The following is a 23490-nucleotide window of genomic DNA, read 5'->3' on the forward strand; positions in this document are numbered from 1 at the left end:
TACACCAGACACACTCCCTCCTTACCCGTTGGCATTTGTTCTCCCAGTTGTCTAGAAAGCTCTTCTCCCAGATGTCCATGTGGCTAAGCTACTCACTTCAGACCTTCGGATCTTCAGTCAAAATTCACTTTCTCCGTGACAACTTCCTATTCATCCTATCTAAAACTCCATTACATCCTACACTCACGCACACATAATTCTATTCTTCCCTGTTTTATTTTCTCTCTAGCCTGTATTATTTTCTAACATACTATAAATTATATTTTACTCATTTATTTTGTTTATTGTTTGTTTCCACTAAAAATGTAAATTCTATAAGAAAAAATTACTTAAAAAATTACTGCTGTCTTCTTATACCTATTATATGGAATAATTGTTGAAGGCAAATTACTGTTTTGTAGGCATTTCATTTTGTTCACCATCTTTCACAGTTCGGTCTAGATTCAAAATCAGGGTTCAACACATAGCTCATTTTCCAAGCCAATGAATTCCTTATTCCTTCCTGTTATGCAAAAGTTATCCCTTTTTCTGGTTATGTTTAAATCAAAGAATCAACAAGTTTAAAACTTGCCTTTTTTTTTTTTTTTTGTCATAAGCGCAGGCAGGACCATCTACATAATCATGAGATCTCAGACAAAATGAAAATAGGGATTCTTCCTCATTCAAAAAGTAGTAAGGATTTCAAGATGGTGAAGCAGAGCACTAATCCAAACGTGGGGCCCTGTGAGACTGCACAAGTCATAGTCCCATGATGGTTGCCACATAGGCAGTTTTTTTGTTAGAGCTAGATTTTTTTTAAAAACTTACAAAAGCACGTGATTTGGTAGTTAGGATTCCTTTTTTGTGTTTTCTCATGTCCATGTTCCATGATGAGTCTGTATTGTAAAGGTTTAAAGATTCTAAAGAGTCTATTAATAAATCATTAGTCATGTATGCCACATAACCCCTTTTTCTGGTTCCAATTTGACATCTTGGTTATATAAATTTCCATCTACTTATAATTATTGTCTCTTTTGTTAACAATTTAGGGCTTTCCTCATAGCTCAGTTGGTAAAGAATCTGCCTGCAGTACAGGAGACCCCGGTTTGATTCCTGAGTCAGGAAGATCCCCTGGAGAAGGAAATGGCAGCCCACTCCAGTATTCTTGCCTGGAGGATCTGATGGACAGAGGAGCCTGCAGGCTACACGGCCTTGTGGTCTCAAGAGTCGGACACGACTTAGCCACTAAACCACCACCATGTTAACAATTTAAGATTACAAATCTCACTGCTGTGATATTTTTTAGGACATTGATTTACCACATAAATATGCACTACTTATAACAGAAATATTAAACATGCTCATTAAATCAAAAAGAATTGAGTAAAAATCTATAAATGTAAATAACAGCACTTGGCTCTTTAAGAAATTTAGGCATTACATGATAGGAAAGCAGACTATTTGTTGAAATATCAATTTTCCTAAAGCCAATTAGCCAAATAATCAATTTGTTGAATGCCTAACTTGCCAAGTTTGCTAAATTAATGTGGTTTAACATAAATATTTAGCAACTTGAGTAAGACTGATTTTGGTTACTGATGACAGATATAGAAAAATTATACACATTTTTTATATTATAATATGTGATATTCACAGTGTCATATATATGTATATATTATATGCATATATATGCATATGTTTGTATATACTATATGCATATATTTGTATATATATTTATACATGTGAAGTGAAAGTCGCTCAGTTGTGTCTGACTCTTTGTGACTCAATGACTATACAGTCCATGGAATTCTCCAGGCTCTCCTGAAGGCCGATCCTTTACCAGCTGAGCCACCAGAGAAGCCCAATAATACTGGAGTGGGTAGCCTATCCATTCTCCAGGGGATCTTCCTGACTCAGGAATCAAACTGGGGTCTCCTGCATTGCAGGTGGATTCTTTACCAACTGAGCTATGAAGGAATATTTATTACATACTTATATATATAGCTAACTTGTTACAAGACTAGGTGTACTGGAAGTAAAGATATCTGGGAGGGATGATTACAATCCTGAAAGGACCACATGTTTAGCACGAGTTAAATAGAAAAATAAATAAAACACAATAGGAATGAACACTTTATATATTAAATATTGTATGCCATTTGATGGTGGAGATACTCAAAGAATTTTATGAAAGAATCTTAAAAATATTAAAAGTTTGACAAATAGAAATAAACAAAATGAGGTCCCTAATCCAATGCTTTTGAACTGTGGTGTTGGAGAAGACTCTTGAGAGTCCCATGGACTGCAAGGAGATCCAACCAGTCCATTCTAAAGGAGATCAGTCCTGGGTGTTCTTTGGAAGGAATGATGCTAAACCTGAAACTCCAGTACTTTGGCCACCTCATGCGAAGAGTTGACTCATTGGAAAAGACTCTGATGCGGGGAGGGATTTAGGGGAAGGAGAAAAAGGGGATGACAGAGGATGAGATGGCTGGATGGCATCAACGACTCGATGGACGTGAGTTTAAGTGAACTCCAGGAGTTGGTGATGGACAGGGAGGCATGGTGTGCTGCAATTCATGGGGTTGCAAAGAGTTGGACACGACTGAGCGACTGAACTGAACTGAATCACTTTATTGATATACTGAAAAGTTAGGAAAGTTTTCCTTTTTATTATAAACAATATAGATTCTTCCTTCAAGAAAGTGTGCCTATTTCAACAACTCCTGGTTAAAAATCACAACATCAGCATATGTTTGTAACAAGATTTTTCACCTACTTCTAACTTATTCCATATTTTTGAATGACATTTTCTACTTTTTAACACTAAAAGCATTTAAAATATCCTCTTTAGTATCTTTTAGCCTCTGCCTCATAGTCTATTTAAATTAAAAAATTTAAAAGCCTGTGCAAAAATCTGAATTTTGAGTAAAATTGAATTCACTTTTTACTGAGGTCATCTAAAATTTAATTTAGATTATTTTAACTTGAATTTGAAAGTGCCAGAAATAAATCAAAATTAACCAAACAATTCCATACAGAAATTCCATAAATTTTTATTTTGTTTATTGATATTGAAATATATACTTCTACATGGTTTAGTCACTAAGTCAGGTCCAACTCTTGTGACCCCAGGGACTGTTGCCTGCCAGGCTCCTCTGTCCACGAATTCTCCAGGCAAGAATACTGGATTGGGTTGCCATTTCCTTCTCCAATTGCTATTGCTATTGCTAAGTCACTTCAGTCGTGTCCGACTCTGTGTGACCCCATAGACGGCAGCCCACCAGGCTTCCCCATCCCTGGGATTCTCCAGGCAAGAACACTGGAGTGGGTTGCCATTTCCTTCTCCAATGCATGAAAGTGAAAAGTGAAAGTGAAGTCACTCAGTCATGTTCAACCCTCTTGTTCAACCCTCAGCGACCCCATGGACTGCAGCCTTCCAGGCTCCTCCATCCATGGGATTTTCCAGGCAAGAGTACTGGAGTGGGGTGCCATTGCCTTCTCCGTCCTTCTCCAATATGTCTACATATTTCATAGCTAATAACCTAAAGTGAGCATTTTTGTTAAAGCTGTTAATTACTGCTCTATTCCTCAGTGATCAGTGCAAAGAAATAGAGGAAAACAATAGAATGGGAAAGACTAGAGATCTCTTCAAGAAAATTAGAGATACCAAGGGAACATTTCATGCAAATGGATTTCATGGGCTCAATAAAGGACAGAAATGGTATGGCCCTAACACAAGCAGAAAATATTTAGAAGAGGTGGCAAGAATACACAGAAGAACTGTACAAAAAACATCTTCAAGACCCAGATAATCACAATGGTGTGTTCATTCACCTAGAGCCAGACATCCTGGAATGCAAAGTCAAGTGGGTCTTAGGAAGCATCACTGCGAACAAAGCTAGAGGAGGTGATGGAATTCCAGTTGAGCTATTCCAAATCCTGAAAGATGACGCTGTGAAAGTGCTGCACGCAATATGCCAGCAAATTTGGAAAACGCAGCAGTGGCCACAGGACTGGAAAAGGTCAGTTTTCATTCCAATCCCTAAGACAGGCAATGCCAAAAATGCTCAAATTACTGCACAACTTCACTCATCAAACACACTAGTAAAGTAATGCTCAAAATTCTCCAAGCCAGAATTCAACAATACATGAACCGTGAACTTCCTGATGTTCAAGCTGGTTTTAGAAAAGGCAGAGGAACCAGAGATCAAATTGCCAACATCTGCTGGCTCGTTGAAAAACCAAGAGAGTTCCAGAAAAACATCTATTTCTGCTTTATTGACTATGCCAAAGCCTAAGACTATGTGGATCACAACAAACTGTGGAAAATTCTGAAAGAGATGGGAATACCAGACCACCTGACCTGCCTCTTGAGAAACCTATATGCAGGTCAGGAAGCAACAGTTAGAACTGGACATGGACCAACACACTGGTTCCAAATAGGAAAAGGAGTATGTCAAGGCTGTATATTGTCACCCTGCTTATTTAAGATATATGCAGCATACATCATGAGAAACGCTGGGCTGGAGGAAGCACAAGCTGGAATCAAGATTGCCGGGAGAAACATCAATAACCTCAGATATGCAGATGACACCACCCTTATGGCAGAAAGTGAAGAAGAACTAAAGAGCCTCTTGATGAAAGTGAAAGAGGAGAGTGAAAAAGTTGGCTTAAAAAGCTGAACATTCAGAAAACAAAGATAATGGCATCTGGTCCCATCACTCATGGCAAATAGATGGAGAAACAGTGGAAACAGTGGCCAACTTTAGTTTTTGGGCTCCAAAATCACTGCAGATGGTGATTGCAGCCATGAAATTAAGACACTCCTTGGAAGGAAAGTTATGACCAACCTAGAGAGCATATTAAAAAGCAGAGACATTACTTCGCCAACAAAGGTCCGTCTAGTCAAGGCTCTGTTTTTTCCAGTGGTCATGTATGGATATGTGAGTTGGACTATAAAGAAAGCTGAGCACCAAAGAATTGATGCTTTTGAACTGTGGTGTTGAAGAAGAGTCTTAAGAGTCCCTTGGACTGCAAGGAGATCCAACCAGTCCATCCTAAAGGAAATCAGTCCTGAATATTAATTGGAAGGACTGATGCTGAAGGTGAAACTCCAATACTTTGGCCACCTGAAGAGAAGAGTTGACTCAGTTGAAAGAACCTGATGTTGGGAAAGATTGAAGGCAGGAGGAAAAGGGGAGGACAGAGGATGAGATTGTTGGATGGGATCACCAACTCAATGAACATGAGTTTGAGTAAACTCAGGGAGTTGATGATGGATAAGGCGGCCTGGTGTGCTGCACTCCATGAGGTCACAAAGAGTTGGACAAGACTGAGCAACTGAACTGAACTGAACTGAATTAACACTACAATCTTTAAATTTAATAAATTTGGCAAATCATAATTAGCAAGTTGGCATTCAATTAGATAATCTTCTGCTTATTGGTCTGCTTCTGGATAGAAGAGGGGAAGAGTAAAAAAAGAAACCCTGCAGTAATATCAATTTTCAGAAGTGATGGATGAGAAAAACATTAGATAGAAGCAATTGGAGAAATGGAAGAAACCCAAGCATATCAGGAGGAATGGAATTTCAAGAAAGATGTCAACACTGTCACGAGCTTCTGCGATTTCCAGGAGAAGTAAGGAAGGTTAGGGTACCTATGCAGGCATTGCTTTCAGCAGAGCAACGGACAGTCCGTTTGCACAAAATTATAAGGTGACTATAATTAACTGAATCGAACAACAGCAACAACATTTTACCCTGCTGAGATTCCTGAAGAGCAAGGAAGCTTGCTTTTTTTATTTCTAATTTTATTTCACTTATTTTAGAGTTTTGTCTTCCCAAGTAGAGTTGTCAGATTTAGTAAATAAAAATACGGAATGCCAATTTAAATGCAAATTTCAATAAATAATGAATAATTTTCAGTGTGAGTATGTCCTAGACATTGAAGTCTGCCGAATAAGAGCCAGTGCAGGGCATAAAATTCCGGGCTCTGAAGTTTCTGGGCTCAAGTCCTGGGTCGACACTTAGGTGTGTATGGCTTTGGGCAAGTAACCTAAAGTTCGCCTCAGTTAGGGCGTGTGAGGATGGGGGTCATAATCATAGTAACAGTCCTTATGGAACTATTGTGAGTTGAAGTCTCTAGGGCGCCTGTTTGTGGGGTTGGGGGGACGTGCCCAGAGATCAACAAACATTGAAGTCCAGAAATGGTGGGGCGGGGGCGGGGGTGAAAAGAGAGAAAGGAACGAAGGAGCGAAGGAAGTTTGGAAGGAAGGGAGGAAGGACGGGGTGGGGGAGGAGGTGAATAGCGGGAGGGAGAAAAGGCGGAGTTGATGGAACACTTGCCGCTGGATCTTTCTTGCGAAGAAAAAGTGGGGTTATTGAACCTGTGGAGACAGCCTTGCAGCGTCAGCACTCAAGTCTGAGTGCGGAGGTGCGATAGCGACCAACGGGCCAGGGCGCCAGGCGCTGGGTGAAAGGTGTGCGTCTGCGCGCGAACCCCGGGGGCGCCGGCGCCGGCGGGGCGGGGCGGGGCGGGGCGGGCGTGGGGCGGCCCCGGGGCTGCGAGTCCGCCTGCGCGCCTGGACGAGGCGGGCGCGCTAGCGGGCTGAACGCGGCGCTGGCCGAGCTGCAGGCGAGTAGCGGGCGTGGACCCTGTGCCTCTAGCGCTGCAATGGGACACCTGTGGCTTTGGGCGACCTGCGGCCTCTGGGGGCTGCTCCTGAGCATCGTAGAGCCCCGCGCAGGTAACTCAGTTGGGGCACCAGGGAGGCAAGCAGGAGAGTTTGGTGTAGATGCTCCCGAGGTCCGGGGAGGGGCGGCACCGCCTGGCTCCTGCCTAGGTCAAGGCTGAGGGTGCGCAACTGCATGGCGATCCTGGGGACTAGGTTTAGTAATCCTGGAACGCAGGATTAGCCTGAGACAGACAGACACGCAGTCACAGAAAGACATACGAAGACAGATTGCTCTTGCCGTCAGAGGTGCTGTTTGAATTATGGAACCTCACGCCTTTCATCCGTGGTGACTCAGTTGAAAAATAGACTGCAGTTTGGCTGCGGGTGGGCTTCCCTGTTGCCTCAGACGGTAAAGACCCCGCCTGCAATGCGGGAGACCTGGGTCGGGAAGATCCCCTGGAAAAGGGTATGGCAACCCACTCCAGTATTCTTGCCTGGAGAATCCCATAGACGGGGGAACCTGATGGGCTTCAGTGCATGCGGTCGTAGAGTCGGACACGACTGAGGAACTAAAACTTCACCTTTTTCACTTGGCTGGGGGTGGAGGACACAATCCGACCCCTCTCTTCTCCATTTTTGGGTCCCTTCTCCATTAAAGAAGGACAGAGTCTCCCAGTAGGACAGGAATGGGTCTTTGTGGCGGGTGTCAGTCATTTCCAGGGGCAGCTGCCCTGTGCCTTCAACTAATACCCAAGAGAGGGCTGGGACGAGACTTGATAAGATAAGAAACTGGAGTTGGCGGTGGAGATAACGGGAAGGATGAACCTGAGATAGGTGAGAAGCAGTGCATCTAGGAGATAGGATCCAGCCTGTTCACTGGAGTTTCCTACTCCTGGCTGTGGACTGCTCCAGGTTACAAATGTGCCTGAAGCAGGAGTGGCCTTGAAACTCTTGACAAAGACAGACGTCAGGGGCAGTCATTGGGTCTTGGAGCGGGGAGGCAGTCTTCTTTATGGTGGAGAGCTTTTGCCACTGTAGGTGAAGTCCACACTAAACTTTTCTCAGGCAGGAATGAATTAAATCATAATTTTTAAACTTTTTCTCAGTCGTCCATTTCAAACATCTGTGGCTTTTCTTTGTATCACTTAACTTTTCCCACCTATTCTGAGAATTTGTTACTGGACCAAATAATTACCAGTACAGTTTAAGCAGAAAATAAATCCCTTAAGCCATGCTGTAACTTTTGAGTTATTTTGAAGCATGAATTCCAGTTCCCCAAAGAAACTGCTCACTCATCCCTGTGTTTGCAGAGGCACCTGTCTTGGCCTAGAAGTCCACCTTGCCCCCGGTTTGTCCAGTCTAGCTAATCCGTGTTTGCTCTCCCAGGTGCAGCAGCTACATTCTTTTTTCAAAAAGCCAGTATGACCCAAGCAGTGTGGATGAAATACCCCTTCTTACTCACGTCACCCCTGTGCTCTCTTCTGTCACTCTACAAGTTGAGCTTTTGGAAAAGTTGGGAATGCCACACATTTGTCAATGCCCAGGAGCCTAACACTGTTTATTGAATGAATTAGTGACCTTTACATTGAGAACTCACTATTATCAGAAAGTTTCAGAAATGATCTTCCCTGAAGTCTTAACTCTGTCACAGAAAACAGTTTCTTCTTAAAACACACCATTCCTTTCTGTACCTGGACTATTCTTTCAACTTACCAGGCTATGCATTTCTTAGGGGTTTTGATAATGACCATATTCTCCACAGAGCTGTTTCTCCAGCCTTGTCTGCTGCTTGTGTGGGCTGATAGCTGTAGTTATGGAACTGACTGTATCTAGCAGAGCTCTATATGCAATTAAGGGTCTAATAAATGTTTAATATGATAGGTACGAATGCTGAAAATGATCATGTATTATTCCTCTTTGTAGCAGGTAAGATAGTGCTCTACATGAAGCCAATGAGTATTAACTAAGTTAAAGACTTAACTCCCTGTCTGGTCATTGGTTAGGAATAGAACCAAAAATAAAACATAAGTGTATTTACTTTCTGTCCTGTAATCTCCATGATGATTTTCTTATACCATTGTAATTTGTAACATAACATTTGATGCTGAAATGACGTACTTGAGGCTTTTACTTCTACTGTACTTTCATATCTTTCAGATGGCTCTAAAATAATTCCCAAAATCACAGAAATAATACCTAAATATGGCAGCATAAATGGAGCAACAAGGCTGACTATCAAAGGAGAAGGTACGGTTGCCTTTTATTTTTCACCAAGGTTGAGGTATTTTAAAGACTTTCACATTTAGAGATTGATTTTTTTCCTCTTCTAAATCCACTAGAGTTGCTTTTCTATTTGGCCAGAGTAGGAAAACTCTATCCTCTTTGACACCTAATGAAACCCCAGAGAGTCTCTATCAACCTGACAATCTGAATTTGTATTATAATTACTTGTTTAACTCCAGGATCTGGACTATAATGACTGAATTGAAAGGAACATCTGTAACCCAACTCTGCATTACCTACTTTGTTCCTCATGGGTCTAATAGCATTTATTTTTATATTAAATAAAATATTTGTGGAGTTCGGGGGAGTAGGATGTTAGTAAGGAGGTATGATGGAGAAGTAGAATGGTTATGAAGGGAAAAAGACAGTTGAAAGCAAAGCTTTGGATCCCTTCTTCTGCCATGCAATCCTTATCATATACTTAATCAGAACATGGGTTATGTATGACTTTCTCCTTGCCTGGTCTTGGGATGGAAACAAAGTAGGCAATTACCAAATATATTTAATGAGCAACCGTTTCTTGAGTTAAATAGAAATACATGGTTCATTTAGCTATTCAGCCTTTACAATCTAAATGATGGTAGTATTCAGATAGTTATGAATTTTTGAAGGATGGGAAAGAAAGGTTTTTAAAGAATATTAATAAAAACTTTTATTTAGTCTTTAAAATAAAAAGTGCAATGGGATTTTTTTGGAGTCAGAGAATTAACAAAGCAAGATATTTAACAATTCTGTCATCTGTATTGAAGTGTCTTTCAATATTTCTAAGTAAAATTTCTGTAGAATTTTAATCTCTCGGGTGTACTTGAAATGGTTTGTGCCTCTAAATTGTGAACAGTACATTTTGGATTAAAGTGTGTGTGTTTGTTTGTTTGTTTGTTTTAAGAGTTAGACACCTGGAGACAATGTGTTTGTTAAAGACTTTTTAAAATGTCTTTATCCATAGGTCCCTTATAATATTTATTGTTAGTATTTCTTAGATAGTGCTGGATTTTTAACAGAGATTTAGATGCCATGAGAGAAGCACCCGAAACAAAACAAAACAATAAAACCGCTCAGCTATTTCCTTCTGCCGCAAAAGTGGGAAGCTGCTATATTCACACAGGGAGCCCAGCCTGGTGCTCTGTGACTACCTAAGGGTAGGATGGGGGTGGGTGGGAGACTCAAGAGGGAGGGATATGTGTGTGTGTGTGTGTGTGTGTGTGTGTGTGTATAGGGCTTCCTTTGTAGCTCAGTCGGTAAAGAATTTGCCTGCAGTGCAGGAGACCGGGGTTCGATCCCTGGATTGGGAAGATCCCCTGGAGAAGGAAATGGCAACCTACGCCAGTATCCTTGCCTGGACAATCTCATGGACAGAGGAGCCTGGTGGGCTGCAGTCCATGGGGTCGCAAAGAGTTGGGCACGACTGAGCGACTAACACTTATTTACTTATATATATATATATAATTATGACTGATTTGTGATGTTGCACAGCAGAAACCAACACATTATAAAGCTGCTGTTGCTGCTAAGTCGCTTCAGTCGTGTCCAACTCTGTGCGACCCTATAGACGGCAGCCCACTAGGCTTCCCCGTCCCTGGGATTCTCCAGGCAAGAACACTGGAGTGGGTTGCCATTTACTTCTCCAATGCATGAAAGTAAAAAGTGAAAGTGAAGTCGCTCAGTCGTGTCTGACTCTAGCGACCCCATGGACTGCAGCCTACCAGGCTCCTCCATCCATGGGATTTTCTAGGCAAAAGTACTGGAGTGGGGTGCCATTGCCTTCTCTGCATTATAAAGCAGTTACCTCCAATTAAAAATAAATAAATAAACACCTACACCTTTTCTGTGGGCTTCCGAGGTGGTGCTAGTGGTAAAGAACCTGCCTGCCAATGCAGGAGACGTAAGAGACAGGGTTTTAATCCCCCTGGGTTGGGAAGATCCCCCTGGAGGAGGGCACGGCCACCCACTCCAGTATTCTTGCCTGGAGAATCCCATGGAGAGAGGAGCCTGCTGGGCTGTGGTCCACAGGGTCACAAAGAGTTGGATGCCACTGAAGCGGCTTAGGACACATACTTTTTATCATCCAGAAACCATGGCTTGAGTTTAGTTACATAGACTCAGATCATCCCTAGTTAGAAATAGGGAAAAACAAAACAAACCATTCCATTCTTAAGGCATTTTGGAGGAACATCCTTATTAATCCAGCTATAACCTTTTCTCTTTGGTAAACTTTCTGAGTCTCAGGAGTAGTCCTCTTACTTATGAAGCACAAAATGTCATGATGAATTTGTATTTCTTCTAGTTTTCCCATCAATCTGTATTTCTGGATGCTTCTGGCCAAGAATTATAAAATAGTTAAATCCTATTTGAATTGCAGATATGTCTGCCTACTCTGATATGTCTTGCCTCGCCTTGCTTTAACCACACACAGTAGGTGACTAAAATTGTGATACCTAATGTCTTTCTCAAAGGTGGGTCTAAATACTGTTTAGGGACCAATGATATATATAGAATGTGTCTAAGGTAATGATAATGAATTTACAAAACACACCAGACCTCCAAGGCTACGTGAATGTGGTACTTGAACGAAATTTATTTGGAGTAACTACTTTAACCTGTTAGTGTTGTGTCTGACCCAGACTCCATGTTTAGAATTGAATACAGAGATAATTTATTAATCACAGAAGAACACCTTCTAATGGGATTTTAAATACTCTATCACCTAAATGTTGGTAATGGCTTTTTAAATACTTGATCACCTAAATGTTGGTCCCATATAACTTTTAAAATTTTTGTAGTGGTCATGATGAAAAACTAAAATATAGAAATATTTAACTTGAATTCTCTGAAATTCCACCTTCCAGAAAGATCTATTGTTAGTATTTTTTTGGCATCCAAATGGCTTTTGTATATTTCCACACATAATGAACTTTACAGGTAAAAATTTGCTAGTGTTTTACTTTCTTCTAAAGTCTATCTTCAGGAGTCAAAGTTATACAGTTTTATAATTATGCTGCCCAAGTAAGTGTTTTGAGCAGCGGCAAAATTGTAGAAATCATTGTATCTCCTTCTAAGATGGCTGATTTAATGAGGAGTGTTATCATTTTAATAAGTTCTGGAGTGTTTCTAACTTTATTGTGTTTATTTCTTGATGTTCATTCCTTGTATTTCTCAATTGTCTTCCTTGATATTTCTCTTTGTTAAAAAAATCAATTGGAAGGTATAACATTTTACTTTTGTTGTTTTCTAGATATTCCCTTATTACAATGTCTAGCAGGTATATTTTTGTTTAACTGAAGTGCTGAATTATATAAGCTTTATAATATTATGGAAAGCACATAGACTTTAGTCAGGTTCAACTGGCTTTCAGCTCCAACTTTGCCACTTCCCGCTAGGGGACTGGGGCAAGTTTCTTATCTAAGCCTCGGCTTCCTCATCAATGAAACGGGCTATTAATTCCTACCTGTTGGGGCTATCGTGAATATTGAAAAGGACGATGTAGCTAAGGCACTGGTATATAATATCTGCTCCATAAATTAGAGACATTTTATTTCTATTATTCTTTTGCATTTATGTTATAGGGATGGTTTTCTTCTTTAGAAGTTCTCCTCCATCACACTGCATCATTTTTCCCATTGTTTTTAATGTTACAGATTTTAAATGGGTTTGTACTTTCTCAACCCTGATTTTTTTATTTTTTAAACCAGAGGAATCAAAACAGCCTGCATGGTACATGCCAACTGCTGGCTGTGACAGCACACACATTTTTCATCATAGTAGTACAGGCTGCTATCAGGAGACCCAGGACCGCGTGCCTGGCTAGTCTTGTCTCCAGTTCTTCTGAAAAAAGGAAAAAAATACATCAACATGTCAGGAATTTCCATCTGAAGCCTCCACCTTTTCTGTTTCCAGGGTACACCCAACCCTTCATGTAATCTTTATGCTTTGGAGTACTTCCAAAGGTATCTTCTTTATACCCAGTGACTTACTTAGAATTATACTTAAGCTGATTCTTTTCTATTTCCTTTTAACTCTTTGGAAGTAGCTAATAAGTTATAATATATAAAACACATTGAAACAATTCCTAAGCTAAAAACAATATCATCTTTTGTTGGTGTTATTTTTTAGATTTGTATTTGTCATAGAAATGCTGAAAAACATTATCCACATTACCATATCATTGATGTGACATGTGCCTAACAGGAAAATAAATACACATATCTCATCCTGAGCCACACCACAAGTAAAACTCTGTTCTTTAGTTAGTGGCCAGCAGCCCATCTGTGTGTTCCAAACTCAATGTGAAGAACAGAGATAAGCAGAAATTGGCAAAAGGAAAAAGTGGCTTTGCAAGTAGTTTGCTTTTCTGTTTTCATGTATCCTCTCAAAATTCCATTTGAGCAGTAACTGCCTTCCTAGATTGCAAACTCAATGCAAGTATCTTTCACATGTCAAATTGATATGTTTGTATTTTAACCTATATTGGATGAGTCCTATTTGGTGAAGTTTTAAGCTTAGAAGAAGAGAAGAAGTTTATTAAAATCCCACCCTTTGTTTAGTTTCTGCTTACTTTTTCTACCTACCTATCTACTTTTTCTACCTAGTTTCTGCTTACTGTTTCTAAGCTAAGAACATAGGTTCTAGAGGAACTTACATTGGATAACTGGGAATGGCTTTGTAATGTGCATTTTTAAATATTATTTTTCTCTGAACATCACAAGGGTGCCAGGTTGGCATCACAGCTGTGGTTCAGATCCTGGCCTCTCACTTATTTGTTCTGTTATTTTTTTAAAAGGATATTAATATTCACTAATAATGACTATAATATTTTGTGACTTTGTATGCACGCTAAGTTGCTTTAGTTGTATTTGACTCTTTGTGACCTATGGACCATAGCCTGCAGGCTCCTCTGTCCATGGAATTTTCCAGGTAAAATACTGGAGTGGGTCGCCATTTCCCCATCTAGGGGATCTTCCCAACCCAGGGATCAAACCTGCATCTCTTATGCCTCCTGTGTTGACAGGTGGGTTCTTTACCACTAAAAGCCACCTGGGAAGCCGACTTAAAATATAGTATATATCAACTGAGTATTTATCAATTGAGCTCTTAACCTAGGAGCCAGGCACCATGTTAAGTACTATATATAAGGCCTCATTTAGTCTTCCTGATAATTCCTGCTAAGTAGATTATTGTCATTTTTCTGCTGAAAAATGACTAACTGCGTTTATGTCTAAAGCTAATGCTCAAGTTCAGACAGCAAGGAATTGCTGAAGCTGGGATTCCAACCCAGGATGTCAGGGTCCAGACGCCTTTTCCTGTAAACAGCACTGTCCCCTAGCATGCAGTGTTCCCACAGCTGTAGTTTATGGCTCTGTCATTTGATGAACCTGACACAGTGACCCAGGGATTGAACCCAGGTCTCCCACACTGTAGGCAGATTCTTCACCATCTGAGCCACAAGGCAGGGCTGCAAACCTGCAGATCTCAAGTTAATTTCCACAAGACAGAGACAGCAGAACGACTGGGTTGACTAGATGACTCGTTCAGAAGCTTCTCTCCTTCACTACTTGAGTGCTTGTCCAATGACCTATGAACAGAGGGCCGTGGGGGAAGGCTATGCGTGGGCCAACACTAGGGACCTCTTTTCATCAACACTGAGCTGCCTACTGCTGCTGCTGACTACCTGCCCTGTCAGTAGCAGAGACCAGCACGTAGGGTAGTCTCAGTAGGGACCATCCTCAAGAAGTCCACCCAGCCACTCAGTCATGTCAGCTGCGTCACTTTCCTTCCCTCGTGGACAAGCAGAGATTCATTATTCCTGGTACTGACACCCGCTCCACAGAAGGCTTTTGCCTTCTCTTTCCACAGTGCCTTTGCTGGCCTCATCTTCTGAGAGTATAATTCCACAAAATACCATGAAATTCCATTAAGAGCCATAATATTTCACAAGATAGGACCTCAAAACAAGGAACATATTTTATCGTGAAAAGTTGTGATATTGGACACATGACCATGAACCTTGCGTCTTCCTGAAACATGTGGCCTAACAGAATGATGGAACAGCCCACAGCTGGCAAGACTTAGAGCCCAGCTTGGGAACAACATCCTGTGAGGTGGGACACTGTCTGTCATCAGAGCCATAGGCACTGAGCCAGTGGCAGATCCGAACTATTGTTTCCCAACAGATGGATACATGGAGCTGGGAATGAAGGGTTACTCCCTGTCCTTATCACTTCCAGTCATCAAAAGATTGAATCTGTGCTTTCTGTCCTTGCAATTTTAGGTTCTGCTGGGTTCTGGGTCTGAGTTTCCAGATAGAAGATGCTTCTGGCAGGGATCCCAGTCTGGGTTCCACTGAACTGAAACTACCGCTACTATCCTGTCAGTTTGAATTCAGCAAATGTAAGCGGTAGACTGCTAGAGATAGTCAGTTCTGATGATCCTGAAGAGGCAGGGTTGCTTTTCCTTAATACGGAGAGGGAGGAGTGTGTCTGGAATTTGTGGTATTCTTGGGGCGTCTCTTGGCTTCCGTGTGCAGTAATAACTGTCAATAGGCATAGGAGACAGCCACAACCACACGTGGGGAAGAAAACCAAGGGCTCAGATCCTCAGGATAAAGGTTAGCATCACTCCATTAGCTGAAGTTCTGGCATTTGGGTAGGGAAAGTACAATGGCTGAGAGAGGTCAAACAAGTATCAGTTGTAGCCTCAGGGCCCGGGAGGCCTGTTGCTTGTCCCATTAACCCTGTTGTGTTAAATCTTTTAGAAAATTTTTTATTTTTTTATTTGACTGCATTAGGTCTTAGTTGCCCCAAGGCAGATGTGATCTTAGTTTCCTGACCAGGGATTGAACCCACGTACCTTGCACTGGATCACCAGGAAAGTCCCTCTATTACATCTTTAACAGAGCTCTTAGCTGACCACTGTCTGGTAGACTTGATAATGCATTCTACTTCAAATGTAGGGTCTGAGCATATCTGTGGGCTTCCCAGGTGGCACTAGCAGTAAACAACCCACTTGCCCATGCAGGAGACGTAAGAGACACGGGTTCGATCCCTGGGTCGGGAAGGGCCACTGGAGAAGGGCATAGCAGGGCATTCCAGTATTCTTACCTGGAGAATTCCATGGACAGAGGAGCCTGGCAGGCTACAGTCCATAGGGTTGCCGAGAGTCAGACATGACTGAAGTGACTTAGCATTCATGAGCATATCTGTATGGCACAAGGAGTCAACTCTATCAGATGCCTTTTTTACTCAGCCGCACATCCTGGTTCCCACCTCTTATTCTAGCCGCAGCTGTGGCAAAACGTCCCTGTGTACCCTGACTCAGTCCACGCTTCCAGCTCTCACCACCAGGCCCCACAGTGTGTCTTTGTCCCAGGGCTTCTTGGATGCAGTGGCGTTGGAACCTAGATGGCATGTACCTATGTGCAGCCTGAAGGTGCAGGAAAAACCATTTCCCCCATGGGGAACCCTCAGTGAATGGGAGAGAATTCGATGAATATACGCTTCTTCTCGTTGATTCTTTGCTTCTGAGAGGCTATCTGTGTTTTCCTTAAAAGTCTTTCCCAGCAAGATTGAGCCCCAGCTGCCTTCAGTGGAGTCCAGGTTTTCTTCTCTCTTGTTCTTAAGGGATTAACGTTCAAACTCTCTACTTGCAAGTCCTTACCTCAGATTTTGCTTTATAGGTACTCAAGGTAAAGACCCCACGCCTTATAAAATCCTGTTCACTTTGTCTGATCTTGCTGTGCCCCTTTGCCTGCTGTTTTCATAGTAGTTATCACCACCAGATACAACATCTGGTGGTATGTATTTGTATATTCTCTATTTCTTTACCCATCTCTCCCATTAGTACGATATAAGCCATTTGATTCCAATGCCTTTAATAGATAATAGACATAATAGATTTGCAAGCATTGCTTTTATGAATTCATTAATTATAGGCTAATTTTTATGTTTTCAAAGAGGGTTGCAATCACAGGGGTAAATGTAGATTAACTGCTTACATCAATACTCTTCCTTATTCATTTGGTGATTCAACACAAAATGATAATTGTTAGATCTTTGAAAACAGAGTTCCGTTAGTAATAATTGAGTGTTTTTACTCTTCCAGGTTTTGCCCAAGCAAACCAGTTTGACTATGGAGTTGACAATGCTGAATTGGGAAACAGAGTGCAATTAATTTCTTCTTTCCGATCAATTTCTTGTGATGTAGAAAAAGATTCAAGTCATTCAACCCATATTACATGTTATACTAGGTATGTTGCAAAGTGTCTTTAATAACATCATTTTCATCATATCAGAACCACAGTTATACATATTATTTTTATAATAGTTTAATCACTCTGGCAATTACAATAATATTTTTCTGATTATCAGTTATTATTTTTGACTTCATGATGTTTAGACCATTTTATATCTTTATTATATTCACTTGTAGTACTCTTTCCACATACTGGCATGATCAAAATGTGTTCTATATCCTTTCCCAGGTTATTAGAGCTATTATCTAATCATTATTGATCTCTTTTAGAAGATAAATGGCCACTATTAAATTGCAATGATGCTCCTCAAAATATCAAAATTATACCTTCCTGTCTGGTTTGATTAATTTTGTTCAGAATCTTGACATGCTCATTAAGATTAAAGATGATCATTTTGTAGATTGACATTTCAAGTTCTTTACTATCAACTCAAATTGATGTTTGTTATTAGCTACTTAGGAGAAAAATTAATCATTTTAAATGGCCACTTTGAATACTGAGACAGGTAGCCTGTATTCCAGAGGATTCTATCCGTATTAGGCTTGTTGATGTTTTGCAGCTTACTTAGAGAGAAACATGATTAAAACTTTTTAAAAAGCAAAGTATAAAATAATTGTACCAACGTGATATGTTACAATTTTAAGTGATTGTTATTATTGTTTTTCTTCTCAATAACCAGTGCATTGGTCAGAATAAGCATTTGCCTGAGATCTATGATGTGAGAATTTGCAGTACAGAGTTCAGGATGGAGAGCATCTTTCCATAATATAGAATTGAATTGCACAGAAGCACAATTAATTTTGAATTTAATTCTACAACAGCACAGTTGTACAACAGCAACTTAGCATGCATGCACACACATACACAGTTAGAATTTCAGACACTTATTTTTTTTTTTTTTACCAAAATGACATGTAGTCTGGGATGGTATTTTTCATGAATGCTATACATTAAGTAACAGACTTTTGCATTCCATATGTGTTTTCCATTTGCTTTCCAGAGCAATGCCAGAAGATTCCTACACTGTTAGAGTCAGTGTGGATGGGGTTCCTGTTACAGAAAATAATACCTGCAAAGGTCACGTCAGCAGCTGGGCCTGCATCTTCAGTGTAGGTGGCATTTTCTCTCTGACTTACGTGTACTTGATCTTGTACTTGGTTTCTTTCAGAACTGGATTTTTATATTTTAATTTACAAATTGTTATCTATTTCCACATTAAAAAATTTACTGGCATGATGCTGGGAGGGATTGGGGGCAGAAGGAGAAGGGGACGACAGAGGATAAGATGGCTGGATGGCATCACTGACTCGATGGACGTGAGTCTGAGTGAACTCTGGGAGTTGGTGATGGACAGGGAGGCCTGGGTGCTGCGATTCATGGGGTTGCAAAGAGTCAGACACGACTGAGCGACTGAACTGAAGCTAAGGATAATTTCACCCAGTTTAAATTATCTTTTATAGTAATGAAATCTTACCATTTCCTGTTTTGCTTTTCAAATTAATTTTATTAATGAATTCAGCTTTTTTACTTTCAAATTGTTTTCTTGTTCATACTGTTTTTTCACTTTCTCCATTTCTGCTCTTACTTTGATTTCCCTTTTTCTGTTTTCATCAGACTAAGCTTCATTTTATTTTTAAAAATATTTATTTATTTGACTATAGTAGGTCTTAGTTGCCACATGAGGGATTTGTTTTTTAGTTGCGGCATGCAGAATCTTTAGCTGTGGTATGAGAATGGCATGTGGGATCTAGTTCCCTGACCAGGGTTCAAACCCAAGTTCTCTAGTTGGGAGCATGGAGTCTTAACCAGGGAAGTCTCTCATCTTCATTTTAAATAGAAACATAATTATGTTCTCTTTCTTTGTATTTTCTGATGCAGTGAGCACAAATGTGACTGCATGTAGACCAGAATCATTCAAAATTTAGTTCCCCTAAATATAGGTGTTCATAATAATAATATTTTCTTCTACAGACCATCTCATGTAATTTAAAAACTGTATTTATATTTTAAGTTGTTGATTACTGAGTGCTATAACGTTCCAATGTAAGACAAAATGCTGAGGAAATTAGTAATGACTTCTGTCCTCAAGAAGCGCCTATGATTCTCAAACATATGATTCCCAAATATCTTTGGCTCACTTTTTCTTCCTAAATTGGGAGCCATCTTTTGTTTGCCAGAATAAAACACCTAAATGGCCCCAAAGCAACCTCAATTCAACTGATCTCAAATTGGACGTCTAGTATTCCTCCTTAAACTTCAGTTCAGTCGCTCAGTCGTGTCCAACTCTTTGCAACCTCATGGACTGCAGCAGGCCAGGCCTCCCTGTCCATCACCAACTCCTGGAGGTTGCTCAAACTCTTGTCCATTGAATCAGTGATATCCAGCCATCTCATCCTCTGTCGTCCCCTTCTGCTCCTGCCTTCAATCTTTCCTAGCATCAGGGCCTTTTCCAGTGAGTCAGTTCTTCACATCAGGTGGCCAAAGTATTGGAGCTTCAGCTTCAGCATCAGTCCTTCCAATGAACACCCAGGACTGATTTCCTTTAGTATGGACTGGTTGGATCTCCTTGCAGTCCAAGGGACTCTCAAGAATCTTCTCCAACACCACTGTTTAAAATCATCAATTCTTTGGCACTCAGCTTTCTTTGTGGTCCAACTCTCACATCCATACATGACTGCTAGAAAATTTCTGATATTTATCACACGTCTCAAGCTAGAAGTCTGTTACATCCCTAGTGTCTTCCTTGACTTCATCTTCAGCTCCAGAGCTATTCAGAAACCAAACCATGATGATCTTACCCTCCAACTTAGCTCTGAAGTCCATTGTCCCCTTATCCTCTTTCCTGCCATACCCTTGGTTTTAATTCTGGTCTTGTCACTTCTCACCCACCATCACTGTGGCCCATTGGGCACATCCTTTTTGATGGCACCATTCAGATGCCGCATTCAAAACCATGCATATTATTATGTCTTTCCCCTACTCAGTATCTCTCCTTTACCCATTATCTGTAAGTTTCCTCTATTATTTCATAGTCTGGAACCAATCGTTTCCAGCAGTGTCTCCTAACATTCTGCGTGACCAAGGATCCATACAGCTTGCTCACTTCTGCTTAGCGAGTCCTGCTCTCTGCTCGGGACTCTGAAGATTCCCCCTGCAGAGCTAAGTGATTTCCCTTGTGTTCCTCAACTGTATAGTGGCTCAGTGCTGGTCAGGGTTCATATACAGGCTTCATTGTCTACTCTGACTTGGTCATAGTGAAACTCTGCCTCAGTTTCTTCGTTTTCTATAAAATGGAGATACGTAAAATGAAGACTATCTCATCGCATCATGTAAAATGGAGGATTAAATAATAAAGTGATCAGAAAGAACCCACACATAGTTATTACTATATAGTGTTTTATCTATATATCCCATTTATTACTATTTTAGCACCTAATCCACTGTGCAGTGATTATATTTTCTGTGTTTTTCCGAGTTAGAGGGTTTTATTCAATGTTTCATCCCTAGAACAAGCATAACATTCAGCACTTAGTAGGAGCACAGGTTATATTTGCTGACTGATGCTCTGTACTTTTCCTCTGATTAAGACAAAAATAAGAGATTTAATGCCATGCAACTGAATCTTCTTAAATTATTTTTGTCCTTTAATAATTTCAAATTTTAGTGGTGTGTGGCCTGAAAATGTAATACAGAAAATTAAAATTTTTTTATTTAACAAAGTTATAGTTTTATATAATGAAAAACAACTGGTTCTACAAGGTTAATCAAAAACAAACAGGACCTCTTTGACTACTCAGTCCACCTCGTGTTCATTCTTCACATTCCCCCACTTTCAATAACTTTAGTTTTTTATTGTGGTATTTCTTTTTTTTTTTTTTTTTGATGGAGAGAATGCTGCCAATGTATGTGTATTCATTATTGTGGTATTTCTAAACAAGAAGAATTTTTTTATGGTTTTTAAAAAGTTGAAAAAATATTTATTTTGGTTTCACTGGGGTTTTGTTGCTGCGCTGGCTTTCTCTAGTTGAGACAAATGGAGTCTGCTCTTCATTGCAGTGCACAGGCTTCAGTGATTATGGCACAGGGGCTTAGTTGCCTCAAAGCCTGTGGGATTTCCCCAGACCAGGGATCGAACCTGTGTCCCCTGCATTGGCAAACAGATTCTTAACCATTGGACCACCAGGGAAGTCCAAAGAGTATTACTTTTAATGTATGTAGAAGTATTTCATATTCTCTATTGTGATATTTCTAAATAATATGCTTCTTATTAAGAAATATGTTTATTACTATTACTGAGTCTTTAAAGTTTATTATCTACTTTATTCTTACAATGGAAGATGAGATTTTAACACCTGTTTTCCTACATCTATTCACTACTACTGCGTCACACAAGTCCCAAGCTTAGCAGCGTCAAGCAGCAACTGTTCATATTGCTTATGTATTCATGGGTCAGCTGTGTGGTTCTTCTGTTCTGGACAGAGCTAGACTGATCTCTGCTGCGCTTACTCCTGTATCTATGGTCAGCTGTGGGTGAGGCAGGAGGCTTTGCCACCCTCGACTGGGTACTTTGGAGGGCTTCAGCTGGAACAATCCAGCTAATTAGGCTTTGTTCGGTGTAGTGTCTCTGCCCTCCACACAGTAGCCCAACTTATCAGATACTAGAGGCAGGGATCCCTCAGGAGAGCAGAAGTGTGCAGGGAGCCTTTAAGACTAGGCTCAAAAATGTCATGCTACCTGTACTACATTCGAGTGGCCAAAGCAGGTTCTAAGGCCAGTCTGTATTCACATCTCCCACTAAGAAGAGCTGTAAAGAGAAATTGCAGGTGAAGATATGGGGAGCGAAAGCCATGTATGAAATAAACCTGCTACCGCTTCCCACGTCCAACACACTTATCCTCCCACTGCTCCTCTAGTTAGATGTGCCCCAGTTTTTAGTTGCTTCCCAGGTGGCGCAGGGATAAAGACTCTGCCTACCAGTGCAGGAGACACAGGATATGCAGGTTTGATGCCTGGCGCAGTTCGTGAAGATCCCCTGGAGTAGCAAATGGCAACTCACTCCAGTGTTCTTGCCTGGAGAATCGCATGGACAGAGGAGCCTGTAGGGCTACAGTCCATGGTGTTGCAAAGAGTCAGAAACATACACACACACACAATCTTTTAGATCAATATTCATAACATCATAACATGGCTCAGTATCATGTAAAATACAATAAAAATGTGACAGCAATGTCCAGTTGCTTTAAAAGTCTCTAAGTCTCTATGGCTCATATGCCATGCCATATAGGGCCACCCAAGATGGACAGGTCATAGGTGGAGAGTTCTGACAAAATGTGGTTCACTGGAGAAGTGAATGACAAACCACTTTAGTATTCTTGCCTTGTGGACCCCATGAACAGTATGAAAAGGCAAAAAGATAGGACACTGAAAGATGAACTCCCCAGGTCGGTAGGTGCCCAACATGCTACTGGAGATCAGTGGACAAAAAACTAGAGGAAGAATGAAGAGATGAAGCCAAAGCAAAAAGAACACCCAGCTGTGGATATTACTGGTGATGGAAATAAAATCTGATGCTGTAAAAAGCAGTATTGCATAGGAACCTGGAATGTTAGGTCCATGAATCAAGGCAAATTGAAAGTGGTCAAACAGGAGTTGGCAAGAATGATAATCGACATTTTAGAAATCAGCAAATAAAATGGACTGGAATGGGTGAATTTAATTCAGATGCCCATTATATCTACTACTGTGGGCAAGAATCCCTTAGAAAAAATGGAGTAGCCATCATAGTCAACAAAAGAGTCCGAAATGCAGTACTTGGATACAGTCTCAAAAATGACAGAATGATCTCTGTTCACTTCCAAGGCAAACCATTCAATATCACAGTAATCCAAGTCTATGCCCCAACCAGTAACGCTGAAGAAGCTGAAGTTGAATGGTTCTATGAAGACCTACAAGACCTTCTAGAACTAACACCCCCTAAAGATGTCTTTTTCATTATAGGAGACTGGAATGTGAAAGTAGGAAGTCAAGAAATACCAGGAATAACAGGCAAATTTGGCTTTGGAATACGGAATGAAGCAGGGCAAAGGCTAATAGAGTTTTGCCAAGAGAACGCACTGGTCATAGCAAACACCCTCTTCCAACAACACAAGAGAAGACTCTACACATGGACATCACCAGATGGTCAATACCGAAATCAGATTGATTATATTCTTTGGGCCAAAGATGAAGAAGCTCTATACAATCAGTAAAAACAAAACCTGGAGCTGACTGTGGCTCAGATCATGAACTCTTTATTGGAAAATTCA

The 23490-nt window shown here is 40.7% G+C and overlaps 1 protein-coding gene across 4 annotated transcripts in view; it reads left to right on the plus strand.

Annotated features, from left to right (window-relative positions):
• The first annotated feature begins 6547 nt into the window (after positions 1-6547).
• PKHD1L1 (PKHD1 like 1) overlaps positions 6548-23490 on the plus strand; it is a 177573-nt gene continuing 160630 nt past the window's right edge. For all 4 annotated transcript variants that reach the window (XR_015140193.1, XM_086335355.1, XM_086335356.1 and 1 more), the window contains exons 1-4: positions 6548-6729; positions 8815-8904; positions 17035-17179; positions 18186-18294. Coding sequence is in view for 3 of the 4 variants with exons in the window: in XM_086335355.1 (XP_086191481.1) it covers positions 6657-6729; positions 8815-8904; positions 17035-17179; positions 18186-18294 (417 nt within the window). In the remaining variant the exon portion in view is untranslated. The remainder of the gene's footprint in view (positions 6730-8814; positions 8905-17034; positions 17180-18185; positions 18295-23490) is intronic.

The sequence above is a fragment of the Bos grunniens genome, chromosome 14, assembly GCF_055505025.1.
Source record: "Bos grunniens cultivar Pamir isolate PY7600 chromosome 14, Bosgru_T2T1.0, whole genome shotgun sequence".
NCBI lineage: Eukaryota > Metazoa > Chordata > Mammalia > Artiodactyla > Bovidae > Bos > Bos grunniens.